This window comes from Mobula hypostoma, chromosome 3 (genome assembly GCF_963921235.1).
Source record: "Mobula hypostoma chromosome 3, sMobHyp1.1, whole genome shotgun sequence".
NCBI lineage: Eukaryota > Metazoa > Chordata > Chondrichthyes > Myliobatiformes > Myliobatidae > Mobula > Mobula hypostoma.
In genome coordinates, this window is record NC_086099.1 from 59426874 (window position 1) to 59447196 (window position 20323).

General features: G+C 39.5%; 1 protein-coding gene across 6 annotated transcripts in view; it reads left to right on the forward strand.

Moving 5' to 3' along the window:
• clocka (clock circadian regulator a) overlaps positions 1 to 20323 on the forward strand; it is a 132799-nt gene that overhangs the window by 71355 nt on the left and 41121 nt on the right. For 5 of the 6 annotated variants that reach the window (XR_010017354.1, XM_063043115.1, XM_063043116.1 and 2 more), the window contains exons 9-13: positions 33 to 146; positions 3949 to 4055; positions 4201 to 4283; positions 5106 to 5212; positions 9637 to 9784. Coding sequence is in view for 5 of the 6 variants with exons in the window: in XM_063043115.1 (XP_062899185.1) it covers positions 33 to 146; positions 3949 to 4055; positions 4201 to 4283; positions 5106 to 5212; positions 9637 to 9784 (559 nt within the window). In the remaining variant the exon portion in view is untranslated. The remainder of the gene's footprint in view (positions 1 to 32; positions 147 to 3948; positions 4056 to 4200; positions 4284 to 5105; positions 5213 to 9636; positions 9785 to 20323) is intronic. The other variant, XM_063043117.1, reaches the window with a different exon arrangement.

Consider the following 20323-nt stretch of genomic DNA (forward strand, 5'->3'; position numbering starts at 1 on the left):
TAATATATTTAAATAGTTTGTGTTTTTTACAGCCAACAATCATCTTGAATTCTGTTGCCATATGCTCAGAGGAACAATATATCCTAAAGAACCTCCGGTCTATGAATATGTAAAATTCATAGGCACTTTAAAGTCACTGAATAACTGTAAGTTGTTTTAAAATTAAGCAAGCATATTTGATATCCATGATGTTTGCTTTGTATATACAGTACTGTGCAAAAGTCTTGTGCACTTTAGTTGTTTATAAGACTTTTGAACAGTACTTTATTTGTCAACGAGCAGCAGAGTGCAAGTTTGTAAATCTGGCGGGAACAAAGGATGGTAGGAGTAGCGAAGGGGGTGTGCCACGGTGGGGTGGGGGGCATGGATCAGGTGGCAAAGGAGTGCCAGGGACGGAGGGTGACGCAGGTGCAGACACAACCAGCTCTGAGGCACCAAGCAAAGTCATTTGTTTATTGATCATTACAGAATGTCTCTCTGATGCTTCCTGCTTTTCCCCTCCCCCTTCCTTCCCCTTTCCCTGCCCCCTTTCTAGTCTCAATCCCATACCAGGGTCAGGTTTATCATCACTTTCATATGTCATGTTTTTTTTTGCGCAGCAGTACAGTGCAATACATAAAATTACTACAGTACTGTGTAAAGATGTGTGTATGTGTATGTGTGAGTGTATGTATAATATGTGTGTGTGTGTGAGATTTTTGCACAGTACTGTAGGTTTCAAGCATTTGGAGTCACAGAGCTGATTAGCATCTATGCTGACCAGCCTACTTATCTGAGCTAATTTCACTTTTCTGCATTAATTTCATATCTCTCTTGGCCTTGTCATTCAAGTACCCGTCCGGATGCCTCATTAGTGTTATTGTTCCTAACTTCACCACCACCTCTTCTGACAGCTCATTTCAGATACCAGCTATCCTTTATGTGAAAAATGTACTACTCAGATTCCCCATAAACCTTCTCCCTCTTAACTTAAAACCTGTAGTTTTGAAAACCTCTACCAAGAGATGCAATCTCTAGCTGTCTACCCAGCTATGACTCTCATAACTTTATTCAGTCCCCCTCCTTTTGCTCTCAGAAAAAGAGATCCAGTTTATATTCTCCAGTGTAGAATAGAACAACCCACCACTACCGTCCTCTGCCTCCTCCCATTTTACCAGTTTTGTAGCCAACTGTTTAGCTCATGGGGGATCCCATCTGTTCTGATCTTCAAGAACAGCCTACCGTACAGGATGTAATCAAAGGACTTTGCAAAGTTCATGTAGACAGTGTCTTCTATCTTGCCCTTGTCAGTCCTCTTGGTCAATTCTTCAGGGAAAAAAAAACTAAATCAAATTCATGAGATGCATTTCTTCTTAAGTACAATAGTGGCTATCCCCCAGTCATCCACCTCACCTGTGGCTAATGAAGTTGCAAAAACCGTTTACATGGCTCTGATAACCTTCTTCATTGCTTCTCGTATTATCCCAAAGTGCACTGGTCAGGCCCTGAGGATTTTTCTGCCTTTGTGTGTTTGATGATAACTAACACAGTCTCCTTTAGTAATGTTGATTTGCTCCAGGATATCACTGTCAGCTGAACTCATTAGTTTCCATATGATTCTCTGCAGGAAAACCAGACAAGAGATAGAGCTTAGTAACGTAAAAACAACCTTTCTCTCAGTGTCATCAAAACAAAACAGCTGGTCATTGATCTCAGGAGGAGGGGTGTTGCATGTGTCCCTGTCTTCAAAAGCGCAGAGTTTGAGAGGGTCGACAGCATCAACTATCTCGTTCCTAGATGGAGCATCACCAATAATCTGTCCTGGTTCAAACGTGTTGACACCACACCAAGGAAGCTCACCAAATCCTGTACATCCTCAAGAAGCTAAAGAAATCTGGCATGTCCTCATCGACTCTTACCAATTTTTACTGATATACCATAGAAAGCATTCTACCTGGATGTATCATGGCTTAGTATGACAACTGCTCTGCCCATGACTGTGAGAAACTGCAGAAAGTGTGGGCATAGTTCAGAACATCATGGTAACCTACCTTCTCACCATAGACTCTGTCTGTACTTCTCGTTACCACAGTAAAGCAGCCAGCATGATCAAAGACCCTGCCACCCTACACCTTCTACTCCCCTCTTCAATCGGGTAGAAGATATAAAAGCCTGAAAGCACGTACTACGAGGCTGAAGGAGATTCTGTCCATTTCTGTATGACTATTAAATAGTTTCCTAGCATGATGATTTTGTACTGCAGCTTCTCTGAAGCTGATGCACTTTTTCAGCATACTGTTAATTGTTTTACTTTGTACTACCTCAATGCACTAAGTAATGATTCAATCTGTACAAACAGTATGCACAACATGCTTTTCACTGTACATGTGACAAAGATAAACCAATTCCAACTAAGAGCTCATCCAATTTGCATGGCTGCACATATCAATTACCATGCCGATCCTACTTTTTTCCATAGTCACCCTTTTATTTTTAATATACTTATAAAATATTTTAGGATGCTCCTTTGCCTTATTTGCCAGGGATATCTTTTGGTCTATTGTTTTACTCAGACTTACTTTCCTATGTACACTCCTATGTCCTTTACAATTTTTAAGGGATTTGCTTGATTTCAAATCTCTACACTTGAAATATTATGGTCTAATACTACCAAACTTAGTTTTCCCCTCAAGTTTAAACTTGAGGACTTCCCATTCTTTTACGATAACTTTTTCCTACACTTGTGACCTGCCCCAACGAAATCCTTGCTACTCTGATTTGACGCAAACAACACATTTCAATGTATGTTTCAGTGTTCATTTGACAATAAAACCAATCTTCATTTCTAACCATAATCTGCCTCTGATAACATCCCAATGGTTCAAATAATTAAACTGCACAAGTTCTTCAGACATGCAATTCTTTGCTCCAATTCCCACTCTGGTTAGCACTTTTTCAAACAATACTTGTCAATTGAAAATTATAAATCCAGCACTGAATCATGAATCTTTCACCTATCATGCTTATAAATCCCGATGTGCTAGATGGCATTTTCATTTATTTGCTCTCTGTGAAAACATAATTTGCATTCATTGCTAAGGGCATTCAAAATGTACCACTGACACCATTTATGAAACTAGACCAGTGGGCTGGATGGGGCCCAACAAGAGTGGAGGCATTTTTTAACTTGGGTATCGTGGTGTGAATAACTATTGTGAGAGTAGAAGAAAAGCAGAGTAATGACAACCAAAATATAAACAGATTTAATTTAAAGTTAGTCAAGAATAAAAATATCAGAAATAGAAATTCTTAATTGCACAAAAGATTTAATTCAGAAAAAGCTTGAAAGCTCAAGTTGACACTTCAGTTGAAAATCCTTAAATTTAAGGAGCAATTCAAATGGGACTGGGACTGGTCAGGCTAATGAGGGAAAAAGTAGGAAGCGATTTTGCAGTGATGGTTTTAAAAAAAACTTATTTATAAGGCAAAGGGGGAATTTTGCAAGAGAGCTTCAGGAGAGCACTGTTAGAGGAAGGAATAAAAAAGGAACTTCCGAGAACGTTTAAAGCTTAGAATTCTCTCTCTACGTCAGCTACTTCCAATAATCGTGCTTAAAGATTGTTAACTTTGAACCTGTGTTTAATTTTCCATTTATTATTATAGTTAAATATTTACTTAGATCTCTATCTATCTAGTTATAAAATGTTTCAAATTTGGAAATATTAATTCTCAACCACTTCTAATCCAATAAATACAAATTTTAAGGACCTTGCTTCCTTTTAAAGCTAAAGTGAGCCACAATTACACATTGTTCCAAAACTAAAACAAAATGTGACTATTTAAGTATGTTTTTAAAAATGATCTTTATGGTGCAATAATACTTAGGACTTACTTGCTGTCTTTTACTGTGGTTTGGCATTGTTTCTTTTCCACAAACATTCAAATTATGACTTCTAAAATTTCATTTAGTGCCTTGTTCTGCCGAAAATGGATTTGGACGGCCTCTAAAGTCAGCATTTGAAGGAAGAATTTGCTTTTTAGCAACAGTCAGATTAGCTACACCACAGTTTGTTAAGGTATGATGATGAAGTAAATGAAGGAAATCTCTTAATAATTTGGTTCAGCCAATTTTGATACTATGTTATTTTACAGTATAAAATAATTGTGATTGAATTACCTCCAGTCATTATTTTCTAAAAGGTATTCATTTTTGAAATATAGGAAATGTGCACTATTGAAGAGCCAAATGAAGAATTTACTTCAAGACACAGCTTAGAGTGGAAATTTCTGTTTCTTGATCACAGGTTTGTTCTATGATTTTAAAATATTAATTCACTATTGTAGTTGGGAGGTGGGTGTAGTGGAGAGTACCAAGCAAAGAAAAGATTTGTAGAGTTTGAAAGTGAGATGAAAGAGTTTATAAAGGGAATACTACAGTCCAGAGTTTGGGGCTTGTGATACAAGGGGATCAGTGTGTTCTGGAGCAAGATGCTAGTTTTAAAAAAAGAGATTAAATAGTAAAGATAACAATGTTGTTCTTCACTGTTTAGGGAAATAAATACAAAAGTTGAGAGGTTCTGCTTTATATACTGTATACTGAAATGGGAAGGTTGTCTTATTGTTAAAGTTTGGACAGGTTAGGTATGTATCTACTGGCATTTGGGATGGAAAGGGAGAGAATGTTTGTGGGGTAATCTAGAACTAAGGGCCATAGTTTTAAAATAAAGAGTCATCCGACTTAAAGGTTATGTGCCAGGATCTATTTTTCTCTGAAGTTTGTGTATCTCTGCAGCTTTCCTCTTTAATGAGCAGTGGAAGTTGGATTTTTGAATATTTTTCAGATGGCAGTTGATGGCCTTTTGCTAAGCATAGCATGGGTGAGCAAAACCCAGGAAACTAAAGTTGAGGTTATGATTAAATCAGACATGATCTTGTTAAATTACATGGTAGGCTAAAGATAGCAGGCTTACCTTTGCCTCTAATCTGTATGTTGGTAAGTAATTTCCGCTATTTTTGTTGATGATAGTGAACTTTGAAAACAACTGAGTGGATGAGGTAATGCACATCAATTGTGACAAAATGTTGTCCTTCGTTAAACCTTAACTTGTTATTTGTGTTTGTTATAGGGCACCTCGAATAATTGGCTATTTACCATTTGAGGTGCTGGGAACATCTGGCTACGATTACTACCATGTGGATGACTTGGAAAATTTAGCAAAATGCCATGAGCACTGTGAGTAAATTCTGATGGTTAATGGAGGATAAGTTTATAGTTACCGGTTTTTTATCGTAAACTGTACAGAGAGTCAACACTTAGCATTGTTTCTGATCTCCAATCCTTCCGTTACCCATCAGATCCATTCTCAGCCCCAAGGAAAAGCCTAAGAAGCACTCTCATATGAAACAAACTTAGAGGAAGGTCCATAACCAAAGTTCAACATAATGATGTTTCTGTGGGTACCAATGAATGGTGTAGGTTCTTAGTATGACCATTGAACGTAATGGTGTGTTAGTGAAGACCCAGTAAGAGAATTAAGGATTCTGTAATCTGTGAGAGTAGATAATGGGAAGACCTATAGAGAAAATCTAAGGCCATTTTATATTGATATTATCTGAATGTTTCAGAATTCTTAAATTTCTTATCTGTTTGTGGTTTTGCTTTATTATAGTTAAATTTTATGTTAGCTATGTAACGATATGCATGATTTGATAGACATGTGACATTTAAATATGATGCACACCACATGCAGAACTTGCTAAAGAACTGTTGTCTTCATAAGATTGTCTTAAAGAACAAGGTAATGAGAAATTATAATTGACATTAATTCAAATACAATTGTGATCCAAAGAAGTGAGAGATTTTAGGAACATACAGAAACACTGTGAAGCAAGATATCACCAAAATAGAAAAAGCATTGAAGTGGAGATACGAGACTGCAGATGCTGTAATCTGAAACAGAAAAAAAGCGAAGTGCTGGACTAATTTAATGTGTTAGGTAGCATCAGTAGAAGCAGTGAGATTGACATTTTTGAGACCCTGCAGCAAGATGTTAAAGAAGGGGATTTTATTAGGAGCTGACCAGTTTAATTTTAGGTACGCCAACAGCTATATAAAAAGATGTAGGAGCATTTATGTTGTGAAAGAATTTTAACCTTAATTATTCTTGAGAGGTGTAAGGTACTTAGCTCAAAAGAAACCAGACAGTTATTTCAGAATGTTGATTTATAGTTAAAATGTTGATTAATGGAATCTCCACAAGTTTCAAGATAGCTGAACTAAAGGGTTAGGTATGGACCTTGCTGGAGAGTACTAAATTGGGGCAAGGCAGTCTATGAATGTATTAGCTAGGAACTCGGGAGTTATTTGGGAGCAGCTGTCTTTTTGCAAATCCACATCTGACGTGGAGCTTATCTGAAGACCAGCTGCACAGAGTTCAGGACAGGTATTTTCCAGCAAGAAGGAAGGACAAGAATGGCAAGGTAAGGGATCCCTAAGTTACAAGGGAGGTGGTGAGTTTAGTCATGAAGTAAAAGGAAGTGTTTGTAAGGTTTAGGAAGTTTAAAAAAATAAAACTGACCTTGAAGATTATAAAGAAGCTACGAGAAGATAAAACAAGGGATATAGGAGAGCCAAAAGAGACTATGAAACGTCCTTGCCAGTGGGATTATAGACAATTCTAAAACATTATAAAGCTACATTAAGAGCAAGAGGATAACTTGAGAGAGGGTAGGAACTCTTAAGGATAAAACAGGGTACTTGTAGTTGAAGGCAATGGACATTGGTGAATTCCTAAGTAAGTATTTGAGTATCACTATTTAACATGGAGAAGGACTTTGCGGTTAGTGTGATCAGTGTGGACAGTGCTAATGTGCTAGGACATTTTATTATTAAGGAAGAGGTAGTTTGGATCTCCTGAAGAACATTAAGGTGGATAAGTCCCAGGGGCTAGATTATTGAGAAAGGCAAGAGATGAGATTGCTGGGGCCTTTCCCAAGTTCTTCACATCCTCTCTAGCTTACAGCCAGGGTCCTGGGAACTTGTGAGTAGCTAATGTTGTTCCCTTGTTCAAAGAAGGAAATTGGGTTAATTCTGGTCACTATAGACCAGTGAGTCTCATGTCAGTTGTATGGAAGACAGGGGAGAGGATTCTTCAGAATAAGGTTGATGATCTTTTGGAGAGCCATGGCTTAAATTGAGATAGCATGGCTTTTTGGGGGGAAATCATATCTTATTCACTTGATACAACTTTTTAAAGGAGGTAACAAAAGTGATTGATGAGGATAAAGCTTACAAGAATTTTGTGAAGACATTTGACAAGTCCCAGATTTTGAGCTCATCCAGAAGACTGAGATGCATGGGATCAGTAGTGAATTGGCCATTTGGATTTGGAATTGGCTTGCTCTTAGAAGTCAGAGGGTGGCCGTTGATGGGACATTCTGGCTAGAGGTTCATGACTAATATTATTCCCCAGGGATCTGTATTGGGATCTCAGCTGTGGATGGGTAGATCAGTTATTTTGCAGACAATACAAATGTTGGTGATATTGTAGATTGCCAAAGGATACAGTGGGATACATGTAGATTAATTGCAGATATGAGTGGAAAAATGGCAGATGGAGTTTAATCCAGACAAGTGTGAGGTATTGCACTTTGGAAGATCAAATATAAAGGGACAGTATGCAGTTAATTTCAAGACTCTTAACAGTTTTGATGTACAGAGTGATCTTGCAGACCAAATCCATAGCCCCCTTAAAATAGCTGCATAAGTTGACATGAGAATAAAGAAGGCATATGGCATATTTGTCCAGGCATTGAGTTCAGAATCCAGAAGTTACAAGGCAGCATTATAAAACTGTTTAAGTTGCATCTAGAGTATTGCATTCATTTTCATTGCTGCATTATAGGACTGGTGTGGAGCGTGTGGAGATAGTACAGAGATGTTTTCTCTGGAGGGGCAAAGGCGGAAGGGCATATGTAGAGCAGGCAGTTAGTATCCTTTTCCCCACTGAGGGCATGCATTTAAGGTGAATTCAAAGGAGATCTGCAGAGCATGCCTTTTCTTACACAGAGGGTTGTAATTGTCTGGAAAGCACTGCCAGGAGTGGTAATAGAGGCAAATATGATGGTGGGGGGTTTAAGAGACTCTTAGATAGGCACATAAATAGGCAGAGATGGAGGGATTTGGACAGCTGTAAGGAGAAGAGATTAGTTTACTTGGTGTTTTAATTACTAGTTTAATGAGTTTGTCAACATTGTTGTATGAAAGGCCTGTTCCTGTACTACGCTGTTGTTAGAACTATTAGTGTCCATGGGTTTTTGAGATGAATATTTAAGATGGCGTTACAGAAGACATGCGACAGCTTACTGGTGGTTCGAAAGCAAAGGAATTTGATTAAAAGCATTATTAATAATCTTTTTAAGTAAATCGTGGTAAACTATCACTGCAAACAATAAAGAGGGGAGTGATAGATCTAAGGACTCAATTTGGTTTGGAATGTTGTCTTTGCTCACTTGGTTTGTTTTTCTTCTCTCTCTCTCTTTCTCTGTGGGTGCTACAGGTTGGTCTTTTTTTTTTAATTTGGGCTCTTTCAGGTTCCTTGCTTTGTGAATGTCTGTTCAGCAAACAAATGTTAAGGTTGTATAATTTATACATTCTTTGATAATAAATGCACTTTGAATGGAATGGGTCATAGACAATGAACTGGCTGGAAGAGAACATGTTGTGGTACCCTTAACGTATATGAAGAAATACAAGGATAAGTTTATTTATGGCATAGTTATTAGAATCAGAGAAAATTGGACTGTCATTTAATTAACTTGAATAAGAATTTTTAGTATTACAGTTATATTAGAAATGTGCAAAAATCTTTCAAGCAGTACTACTAAAATACTTAAGAGTAACTAAAGTATTTCATAGCAATCTAGAGGTCCATAATGTATGCTGATAATCAATTGTTATTTGATCATGTTGCATATGCTTTTTGTCTTTAATACTCTTCAGGAAAAAATTTTGTTGGCTTCAAGGGAGTATACTTAAAATGAGAACTTTACTTTTCGTTATCACTTCATACAAATGGTGGAGAAAACTCAAAATTCTCTTATCAAAAATGTGTTAAGGATAGATCAATTGGTAATTACTTAATGTGAGATTGATATATCTTTCACCATTTAGTATCTAGGATTATGGAGATTGTTAGGTTAGCTAAAATCCCATTAAATGGTAAAACAAATTTGGGATTGATGAACTTTTCCTGATCCCATTAGTAGACCTGCAGAATTGTCTGAGACATTTTGATCAGCTACATTAAGCTGGGAAACTTGAGAGTAAACAAAAAATGTCAGCTATTCTAACATTCCAAAAATGCCTCTTGTTAAAGTAAAAATAAATTGCATAGGATCCTTAATTACTGTAAGCGTGAATATCAGGCTATTTATGACAAGATTTCCAATTTCCTTTTTATGTATAAAATCAGATGTAAAATTGAATGGACCTATATCTTGACCTTCTAAATAATGCAGTGACAACTAGCTAAATTTTGGAAATAGTGTCATTTTTATTTTTATATCTAATAATAAAGATTGAATATTCAAATGGATAGTGTATGGAAAATATGAGTAGCATAAATTTGTGATAGATGTCTTCTTTTATTGTTTTAGTGATGCAGTATGGAAAAGGCAAATCATGCTACTACAGGTTTCTTACAAAAGGGCAACAATGGATGTGGCTTCAGACTCATTATTACATTACTTATCATCAATGGAACTCCAGACCAGAATTTATAGTCTGTACTCATACTGTTGTAAGGTAAATGAATTTCTGCAAATATTTAATCTAGCATGACACACATTCTTATTCCTATTTGCAATCAAAATTAAAGTACAATTTGTCTTCCTTTTCTATATAATCATCACCTTCACACATTTACAAATGAAGATCATTATGTGATTATATGAGAGGAAAAAAAACTTTAGTTGTACTTTGCTTCAGTGGGGAAACAACAAATGTCAAATTTCTTATTGAACTAGGAGAAATTAGATAGGTCTTCAAAAGGTTTAATGTCCATCACATGAATGGTAGTCCACACTAATACATAACGTGTTACATACGGTGAATTTCTTCCAGTGTTCAGTGTTACCAGTTGAAGTTGTTCAGGCTTTTCTGAGTCTTCTGCAATCAGTATAAAAAGGAGGGATGGTTTTAATTAGGAAACCCGAATGTAGAAATGATTTGGATGAGAGTACAAAATACTAAAGGCAAGAAGTCTTGCGTTGGATTAATGTATAGGTTCCCCAACAGCAATCACACAATGGGAAAGAATATAAAGGAAGAAATAATTGGAAGTAAAAGGCACCAAAGTAATCATGTGGTTCTCTAATCTGCATGTAAACTGTGATTAAAGTTGTATCAGTAAAACAACCTGATTGAGGAATTCAGCAGATCAGGCAACATCTCGAACTGAGATTCTTCTTCAGGACTGGAAAGGAAGGATGAAGGTGACAGAATAAAAAGGTGGCGGGAGGACAAGCTAGAAGGTGATAGGTGAAACCGGGTGGGTAGGAAAGGTAAAAGGGCTGGAGAGGAGAATGGACCATTGGAGGCAGTGAAGGAGAAGGTGCCTTGGGAGAAGGTGATAGGCAGGTGAGAAGAGGTAAGGGGCCAGAGTGGGGAATAGAAGAAGGGAGGAGCTGGGAATTTGTTTTTTACCCGATTTTCAAGCCATCAAGGTCTTCTCACCTGCCTATCACCTCCCCCTGGGTCCTTTCCTCCTTCCCTTTCTTCTATAGACCATTCTTCTCTAACAGATTCCTTCCTTTCCAGCCCTTTGTCTTTCCCACCCACCTGGCTTCACCTATCACCTTCGAGCTATCTCCTTCCCTTCCCACCACCACCTTTTTATTCACGCAACAACAGGAATTCTGCAGATGCTAGAAATTCAAGCAACACACATCAAAGTTACTGGTGAACGCAGCAGGCCAGGCAGCATCTCTAGGAAGAGGTACAGTCGACGTTTCAGGCCGAGACCCTTCGTCAGGACTAACTGAAGGAAGAGTTAGTAAGAGATTTGAAAGTGGGAGGGGGAGGGGGAGATCCAAAATGATAGGAGAAGACAGGAGGGGGAGGGATGGAGCCAAGAGCTGGACAGTTGATTGGCAAAAGGGATATGAGAGGATCATGGGACAGGAGGTCCGGGGAGAAAGACAAGGGGGGTGGGTAACCAGAGGATGGGCAAGGGGTATAGTCAGAGAGACAGAGGGAGAAAAAGGAGAGTGGGAGAAAGAATGTGTGTATAAAAATAAATAACGGATGGGGTACGGGGGGGAGGTGGGGCATTAGCGGAAGTTAGAGAAGTTGATGTTCATGCCATCAGGTTGGACGGTACCCAGACGGAATATAAGGTGTTGTTCCTCCAACCTGAGTGTGGCTTCATCTTTACAGTAGAGGAGGCCGTGGATAGACATGTCAGAGTGGGAATGGGATGTGGAATTAAAATGTGTGGCCACTGGGAGATTCTGCTTTCTCTGGCAGACAAAGTGTAGGTGTTCAGCAAAGTGGTCTCCCAGTCTGCGTTGGGTCTCACCAATATATAGAAGGCCACATTGGGAGCACCGGACGCAGTATATCACCCCAGCCGACTCACAGGTGAAGTGTCGCCTCACCTGGAAGGACTGTCTGGGGCCCTGAATGCTGGTAAGGGAGGAAGTGTAAGGGCATGTGTAGCACGTGTTCTGCTTACAAGGATAAGTGCCGGTGGGATCCCGTTGGAGGTGGCGGAAGTTACGGAGAATAATATGTTGGACCCGGAGGCTGGTGGGGTGGTAGGTGAGGACCAGGGGAACCTATTCCTAGTGGGGTGGAGTGAGAGCAGAAATGCGTGAAATGGGGGAGATGCGTTTGAGAGCAGAGTTGATAGTGGAGGAAGGGAAGCCCCTTTCTTTAAAAAAGGAGGACATCTCCCTCGTCCTAGAATGAAAAGCCTCATCCTGAGAGCAGATGCGGCGGAGACGGAGGAATTGCGAGAAGGGGATGGCATTTTTGCAAGAGACAGGGTGAGAAGAGGAATAGTCCAGATAGCTGTGAGAGTCAGTAGGCTTATAGTAGACATCAGCGGATAAGCTGTCTCCAGAGACAGAGACAGAAAGATCTAGAAAGGGGAAGGAGGTGTTGGAAATGGACCGGGTAAACTTGAGGGCAGGGTGAAAGTTGGAGGCAAAGTTAATAAAGTCAACGAACTCAGCATGTGTGCAGGAAGCAGCGCCAATGCAGTCGTCGATGTAGCGAAGGAATTTCCTTTTTCCAGCATCTGCAGAATTCCTCGAGTTTGCGTATTCTATTTACTGCCTCTTTCCTTTCCAGTCCTGATGAATAGTCCCAACCCAAACTGTCAACTGTTATTTCCCTCCACAGATGCTGCCTGACTTGTTGAGTTCCTCCAGCTTTTTGTGCATGTTACTCAAGATTTACAGCATCTACAGCATCTCGTGTTTCTAATTTACAAATATTTAAGAGATGATACCTGTAACTTCTACAGTAAAGATTGATGGAAAATAAAGATATTTAATTCATCTGAGCTCTCTTTGTTTTTATTACCAGACTAGGTTCTTTAAGACAAACATCCACTTTGTTAACATTTTTTTTTAAAAGTATAAATATCAATAGCAATTTTTATTGTTTCCCTTATTTCTGGCATGCATTATGTCATACTCCAAATTTCATTTCCTTACAACTCCTTTAATCATTGTTCTTATATATTCTGTCCAATATACTGACCTATTTTTCTGTACATTTATTGGCTTTTTTCTTTATGTTTGATTCTACCTTTAATTTTTATTTTGCCACAATCCACCCCAGAATATTTTCCCCTCATTGGATAATATTATTCTATGTGTTCTGAAAGGTCCATCCACATCTCAAATAGTCCGTATCTTATAATCTAATTTGCCTGTTTACTTTTCTTAGTTCTACTTTCATGCTCTGAAACTTACATTTTAAATACTGTCAGCCTTGAGTCCAGGGCTCTCTTCCTCAAACTGAATGCAAAATTCAAGCACTTTATAATGTGGTGCAAGTTACCTTCACAACAGTCGATATTAAGTACAATTCCTTTGCACAATGCATAGTACTCTTTAGCTGGCCACAAATTGTACTGTTCCAGGAAATTTTCCCCCAAACACCAAATTCCTTAATTATAAACATGAGAAGCTCTGTAGATGCTGGAAATCCAAAGCGAACACACAAGATGCTGGAGGAACTCAACAGGTCAGACAGCATCTATGGAAATGAATAAACAGTCGGCGTTTCGACCCAAGAACCATCTTCTGTTCTGGAAAGGAAAGGGAAAGACATCAGAATAAAAAGGTAACATACATCAAAGTTGCTGGTGAACGCAGCAGGCCAGGCAGCATCTCTAGGAAGAGGTACAGTCGACGTTTCAGGCTGAGACCCTTCGTCAGGACTAACTGAAGGAAGAGTTAGTAAGAGATTTGAAAGTGGGAGGGGGAGGGGGAGATCCAAAATGATAGGAGAAGACAGGAGGGGGAGGGATGGAGCCAAGAGCTGGACAGTTGATTGGCAAAAGGGATATGAGAGGATCATGGGACAGGAGGTCCGGGGAGAAAGACAAGGGGGGTGGGTAACCAGAGGATGGGCAAGGGGTATAGTCAGAGAGACAGAGGAAGAAAAAGGAGAGTGAGAGAAAGAATGTGTGTATAAAAATAAATAACGGATGGGGTACGAGGGGGAGGTGGGGCATTAGCGGAAGTTAGAGAAGTTGATGTTCATGCCATCAGGTTGGAGGCTACCCGGACGGAATATAAGGTGTTGTTCCTCCAACCTGAGTGTGGCTTCATCTTTACAGTCGAGGAGGCCGTGGATAGACATGTCAGAGTGGGAATGGGATGTGGAATTAAAATGTGTGGCCACTGGGAGATCCTGCTTTCTCTGGCGGACAGAGCATAGGTGTTCAGCAAAGCGGTCTCCCAGTCTGCGTCGGGTCTCGCCAATATATAGAAGGCCACATCGGGAGCACCGGACACAGTATATCACCCCAGCCGACTCACAGGTGAAGTGATGCCTCACCTGGAAGGACTGTTTGGGGCCCTGAATGGTGGTAAGGGAGGAAGTGTAAGGGCATGTGTAGCACTTGTTCCGCTTACAAGGATAAGTGCCAGGAGGGAGATCAGTGGGGAGGGATGGGGGGGGACGAATGGACAAGGGAGTCGCGTAGGGAGCGATCCCTGCGGAATGCGGTGGAGGGGGGCAGGGAAAGATGTGCTTAGTGGTGGGATCCCGTTGGAGGTGGTGGAAGTTACAGAGAATAATATGTTGGACCCGGAGGCTGGTGGGGTGGTAGGTGAGGACCAGGGGAACCCTATTCCTAGTGGAGTGGCGGGAGGATGGAATGAGAGCAGATATACGTGAAATGGAGGAGATGCGTTTAAGAGCAGAGTTGATAGTGGAGGAAGGGAAGCCCCTTTCTTTTAAAAAGGAAGACATCTCCCTCGTCCTGGAATGAAAAGCCTCATCCTGAGAGCAGATGCGGCGGAGATGGAGGAATTGCGAGAAGGGGATGGCATTTTTGCAAGAGACAAGGTGAGAAGAGGAATAGTCCAGATAACAGTGAGAGTCAGTAGGCTTATAGTAGACATCAGTGGATAAGCTGTCTCCAGAGACAGAGACAGAAAGATCTAGAAAGGGGAGGGAGGTGTCGGAAATGGACCAGGTAAACTTGAGGGCAGGGTGAAAGTTGGAGGCAAAGTTAATAAAGTTAACGAGCTTAGCCTGCGTGCAGGAAGCAGTGCCAATGCAGTCGTCAATGTAGCGAAGGAAAAGTGGGGGACATATACCAGAATAGGCACGGATTGTTCCACAAAGCCAACAAATAGGCAGGCATAGCTAAGACCCATACCGGTGCCCATAGCTACACCTTTAGTTTGGAGGAAGTGGGAGGAGCCAAAGGAGAAATTATTAAGAGTGAGGACTAATTCCGCTAGACGGAGCAGGGTGGTGGTAGAGGGGAACTGATTAGGTCTGGAATCCAAGAAGAAACGGAGAGCTTTAAGACCTTCCTGGTGGGGGATGGAAGTATATAGGGACTGGACATACATGGTGGAAATAAAGCGGTGGGGGCCAGGAAACTTAAAATCATTGAAAAGTTTAAGAGCGTCAGAAGTGTCACGAACATAAGTAGGAAGGGATTGAACAAGGGGGGATAAAACCGTGTCAAGGTATGCAGACAACAGGAATTCTGCAGATGCTGGAAATTCAAGCAACACGCATCAAAGTTGCTCAAGGTATGCAGAAACGAGTTCGGTGGGGCAGGAGCAAGCTGAGACAATAGGTCTGCCAGGACAGGCAGGTTTGTGGATCTTGGGTAGGAGGTAGAAACGGGAAGTGCGGGGTGTGGGAACTATAAGGTTGGTAGCAGTGGATGGGAGATCCCCCGAGCGGATAAAGTCGGTGATGGTGTGGGAGACAATGGCCTGGTGCTCCTTAGTGGGGTCACGATCGAGGGGTAAATAAGAGGAGGTATCTGCGAGTTGTCGCTGTGCCTCGGCAAGGTAGAGGTCAGTACGCCAGATAAGGAGGGCGCTCTCCTTTTTCTCCCTCTGACTATACCCCTTGCCCATCCTCTGGAGTCCCCCCCCTTTTCTTTCTCCCTAGGCCTCCTGTCCCATGATCCTCTCGTATCCCCTTTGCCTATCACCTGTCCAGCTCTTGGCTCCATCCCTCCCCCTCCTGTCTTCTCCTATCATTTTGGATCTCCCCCTCCCCCTCCCACTTCCAAATCTCTTACTAGCTGTTCCTACAGTTAGTCCTGACAAAGGGTCTCGGCCCGAAACGTCGACTGTACGTCTTCCTAGAGATGCTGCCTGGCCTGCTGCGTTCTTTCTTTCTTTTTAAATCTTTTTATTGAATAAGTATACAAAAAGGTAAACCATATAAACATTAATACAATGTTAAAATATAATAAAATTCCAGAAGGTATCAATACAAAAAAAAATACTACAAACAATGTAATTTAAACATAAGAAACCAAGATAACATAATAGTATACTAAATTTTATATATATCAATAGAAAAAAAGAAAAAAAAACCCCAAAAAAAAACCCACCGTGCAACTAACTAAAAGCAAAGCAAAGCAATGGGCTAACTTGAAACCAAACAGTTAAACTTAAAATCACGTCCTCAATCCCGACCTCCATTAAAAACAGTGAAAAAAAAACAACAAGGGTATATATTACATTAAATTATATATTACATTAAATGAAAATATCGAATAAAAGGTCCCCAAATCTGTTCAAATTTAAATGAAGAATCATAAAGGTTACTTCTAATTTTCTCCAGATTCAAACATAAAATCGTCTGAGAGAACCAAAAAAAACTGAACTTCAAATGGAACACAGTTTACTACTCTCGTCCTCGATTGTAAATCAATTAAAGAAAACAAGAAGTGAATTTTATGTTCACAGTGACAAAATTGGCAAGCTGCTGGCTAATCAATTGAAATCTAATTATGTTAAATCTCAAATCAATCAGATTTATAACCAAAATGATCGATTGATACTGGATCATGTGGGGATTAATCAAACCTTTTGTGATTTTTATTCTTCTTTATATCAATCAGAGTCTCCTCGAGATTCTAAATATATGAATGATTTTTTAGATAAGTTAGACTTCCCTCAGATTTCACAGGATATGTCTTCTATATTAGATACTTCCATTACTATGGATGAGATTAAGAATGTTATTTTTTCTATGAATTTGGGGAAAGCTCCTGGCCCGGATGGGTTTACCGTTGAATTTTATAAATGTTTTGCTTCTTTATTGATCCCTTGGCTCTGTAGGGTTTTTGAGGCTTCTCTGAAACTTGGTAAACTTCCTGAATCTTTTAATAGAGCGTCAATTTCTTTAATACTAAAGAAGGATAAAGACCCTGCTCAATGTGCATCTTATAGACCAATATCTTTATTAAATGTTGATTCTAAAGTTTTTTCTAAGTTATTAGCAAATAGACTAGAAAAAGTACTTCCTTCTATTATTTCGGAAGACCAAACGGGTTTTATTAAAGGTCGTTACTCTTTTTATAATATTCGTACATTGTTAAATATCGTTTATACTCCCTCACAAAATGTTCCTGAGTGTGTTATTTCTTTAGACGCCGAGAAAGCTTTTGATAGAGTAGAATGGCCTTATTTATTTAAGGTGCTTGAAATGTTTAATTTTAGCTTGAAATTTATATCCTGGATTAAACTGTTATATCATTCCCCTGTAGCCTCGGTCCGTACTAACTCTTTAAACTCACCTTTTTTTCCTCTCTTTCGAGGTACTCGACAAGGCTGTCCTCTTAGTCCCCTATTATTTGATATTGCATTAGAACCTCTTGCAATTGCCATTCGAGAATCTTCAAATATTACTGGGATAACTCGGGGATTAAAGTCCCATAAATTATCACTCTATGCTGATGATTTACTTTTATATATTTCTAATCCTGAGAAATCCATTCCTGCTGTTTTAGAGTTATTAGCACAATTTGGTTTTTTTTCAGGTTATAAATTAAATCTTAGTAAGAGTGAACTCTTTCCGATTAATAAACATCTTCCCTTATATTATAAATTTCCATTTAAATTGATTGATAACTATTTTTCTTATCTTGGGATTAAAATTACTTGTAAATATAAAGATTTATTTAAGATTAACTGTTTACCATTAATAGACCATATTACTCAACTTTCATCTAAATGGTTTCCCTTATATTTAACTTTGATTGGTCGTATTAATGCAGTTAAGATGTTTTTTTTGCCAAAATTTTTATATGTGTTTCAGGCATTACCAATTTTTGTTCCAAAATCTTTCTTTGATAAAGTTGACTCTAAAATTTCTTCATTTATTTGGCAGAATAAGAATCCGAGACTGGGTAAAATACATTTACAGAAAGCTAAGAGAGATGGAGGTTTAGCATTACCTAACTTTAGATTCTATTATTGGGCTATTAATATTCGACATATGAAATTTTGGTTACTTGATCTGGATATACTATCTATTCCTAAATGGGTAGCATTGGAACTACAATCTGTTCAGGGTTATACACTTGGCTCTATTTTAGGCTCCTCTCTCCCTTTTGATTCGAAACGCCTTAAGCAGGTGTCTAACCCGATAGTTAAATATGCTTTGCGCATTTGGTTTCAATTCAGAAAATTTTTTGATCTTAATCAATTCGGGTTAGCGATTCCTATTTTAGGTAACATATTTTTTCCTCCCTCTTACGGATCGCGCTTTTCAAACTTGGAAGACTAAGGGTATTTTACGGTTTTTGGATTTATTTTTAGATGGTTCCCTTATGTCTTTTGAACAATTATCTAATAAATATAACTTATCAAGAATACATTTTTTTAGATATTTACAAGTTAGAAATTTCCTAAGTACTATACTTTCTTCCTTTCCAATGCTTCCTCCTACATATATTTTAGATTCGATAATTAACCTCAATCCATGTCAGAAAGGTGCATCGGCTATGATTTATAATATTATTATGAAACTTAGGAAAGCTCCATTTGATAAGATTAGGGTAGATTGGGAACAGGAATTGGGGCTTACCATTTCTGTGGATGATTGGGGGCAGATTTTACAATTAGTTAATACTTCCTCTATTTGTGCTAAACATTCCCTAATTCAATTTAAAGTGGTTCATAGAGCACATATGTCCAAAGATAAGTTAGCGCGTTTTTACTCGCATATTAATCCTTTTTGTGATAGATGTTCAGGGCAGATAGCCTCTTTAACTCATATGTTTTGGTCTTGCTCTACTTTGGAAACTTTTTGGAGAGATATTTTTAATATTATTTCTAAGGTATTAAATATAGATATCTCTCCTCACCCTATTACTGCTATCTTTGGACTACCTAAAATTTCTAGTAATCTTTCCCCTTCAGCCCGTAGAATGATTGCATTTCTTACTTTAATGGCGAAAAGATGTATTTTACAACATTGGAAAGAGCTTAATGCTCCAACTACCTTTTTTTGCCCTGCTGCGTTCACCAGCAACTCTGATGTGTGTTGCGTGAGTAGATAGAATAAGAAGGTTGGGGGAGGGGAAGCAGTAAAGCTGGCAGGTGATAGATTGAGACCAGGTGGGTAGGAAGTTGGAAAGGTGAAAGAGGATAAAAAAGGAAAAGGAAGCTGGGAAGGGATAGGTGGAAAAGTTAAAGGGCTAAAGAAAGAGGAATTTAATAGGAGAGGTTAGTGGAATAAAGGGAAGGAGAATGTGAGCCAGAGGGAAGTGATGGGCAGAAGTGGAAAAGAGAACATAGAACATTGAACATAGAATAGTACAGCACAGTACAGGCCCTTCGGCCCACAATGTTGTGCCGACCCTCAAACCCTGCCTCCCATATAACCCCCCACCTTAAATTCCTCCATATACCTGTCTAGTAGTCTCTTAAATTTCACTAGTCTATCTGCCTCCACCACTGACTCAGGCATTGCATTCCATGCACCAACCACTCTCTGAGTGAAAAAACCTTCCTCTAATATCCCCCTTGAACTTCCCACCCCTTACCTTAAAGCCATGTCCTCTTGTATTGAGCAGTGGTGCCCTGGGGAAGAGGCGCTGGCTGTCCACTCTATCTATTCCTCTTAATATCTTGTATACCTCTGTCATGTCTCCTCTCATTCTCCTTCTCTCCAGAGAATAAAGCCCTAGCTCCATTAATCTCTGATCATAATGCATACTCTCTAAACCAGGCAGCATCCTGGTAAATCTCCTCTGTACCCTTTCCAATGCTTCCACATCCTTCCTATAATGAGGCGACCAGAACTGGACACAATACTCCAAGTGTGGCCTAACCAGAGTTTTATGGAGCTGCATCATTACCTCATGACTCTTAAACTCTGTCCCTTGACTTATGAAAGCTAACACCCCATAAGCTTTCTTAACTAACCTATCTACCTATGAGGCAACTTTCAGGGGTCTGTGGACATGTACCCCCAGATCCCTCTGCTCCTCCACAGTACCAAGTATCCTGCCATTTACTTTGTACTCTGTCTTAGAGTTTGTCCTTCCAAAGTGTACCACCTCACACTTCTCTGGGTTGAACTCCATCTGCCACTTCTCAGCCCACTTCTGCATCCTATCAATGTCTCTCTGCAATCGTTGACAATCCTCTACACTATCCACAACACCACCAACCTTTGTGTTGTCTGTAAACTTGCCAACCCACCCTTCTACCCCCACCTCCAGGTCGTTAATAAAAATCTCGAAAAGTAGAGTTCCCAGAACAGATCCTTGTGGGACACCACTAGTCACAACCCTCCAACCTGAATGTACTCCCTCCGCCACGACCCTCT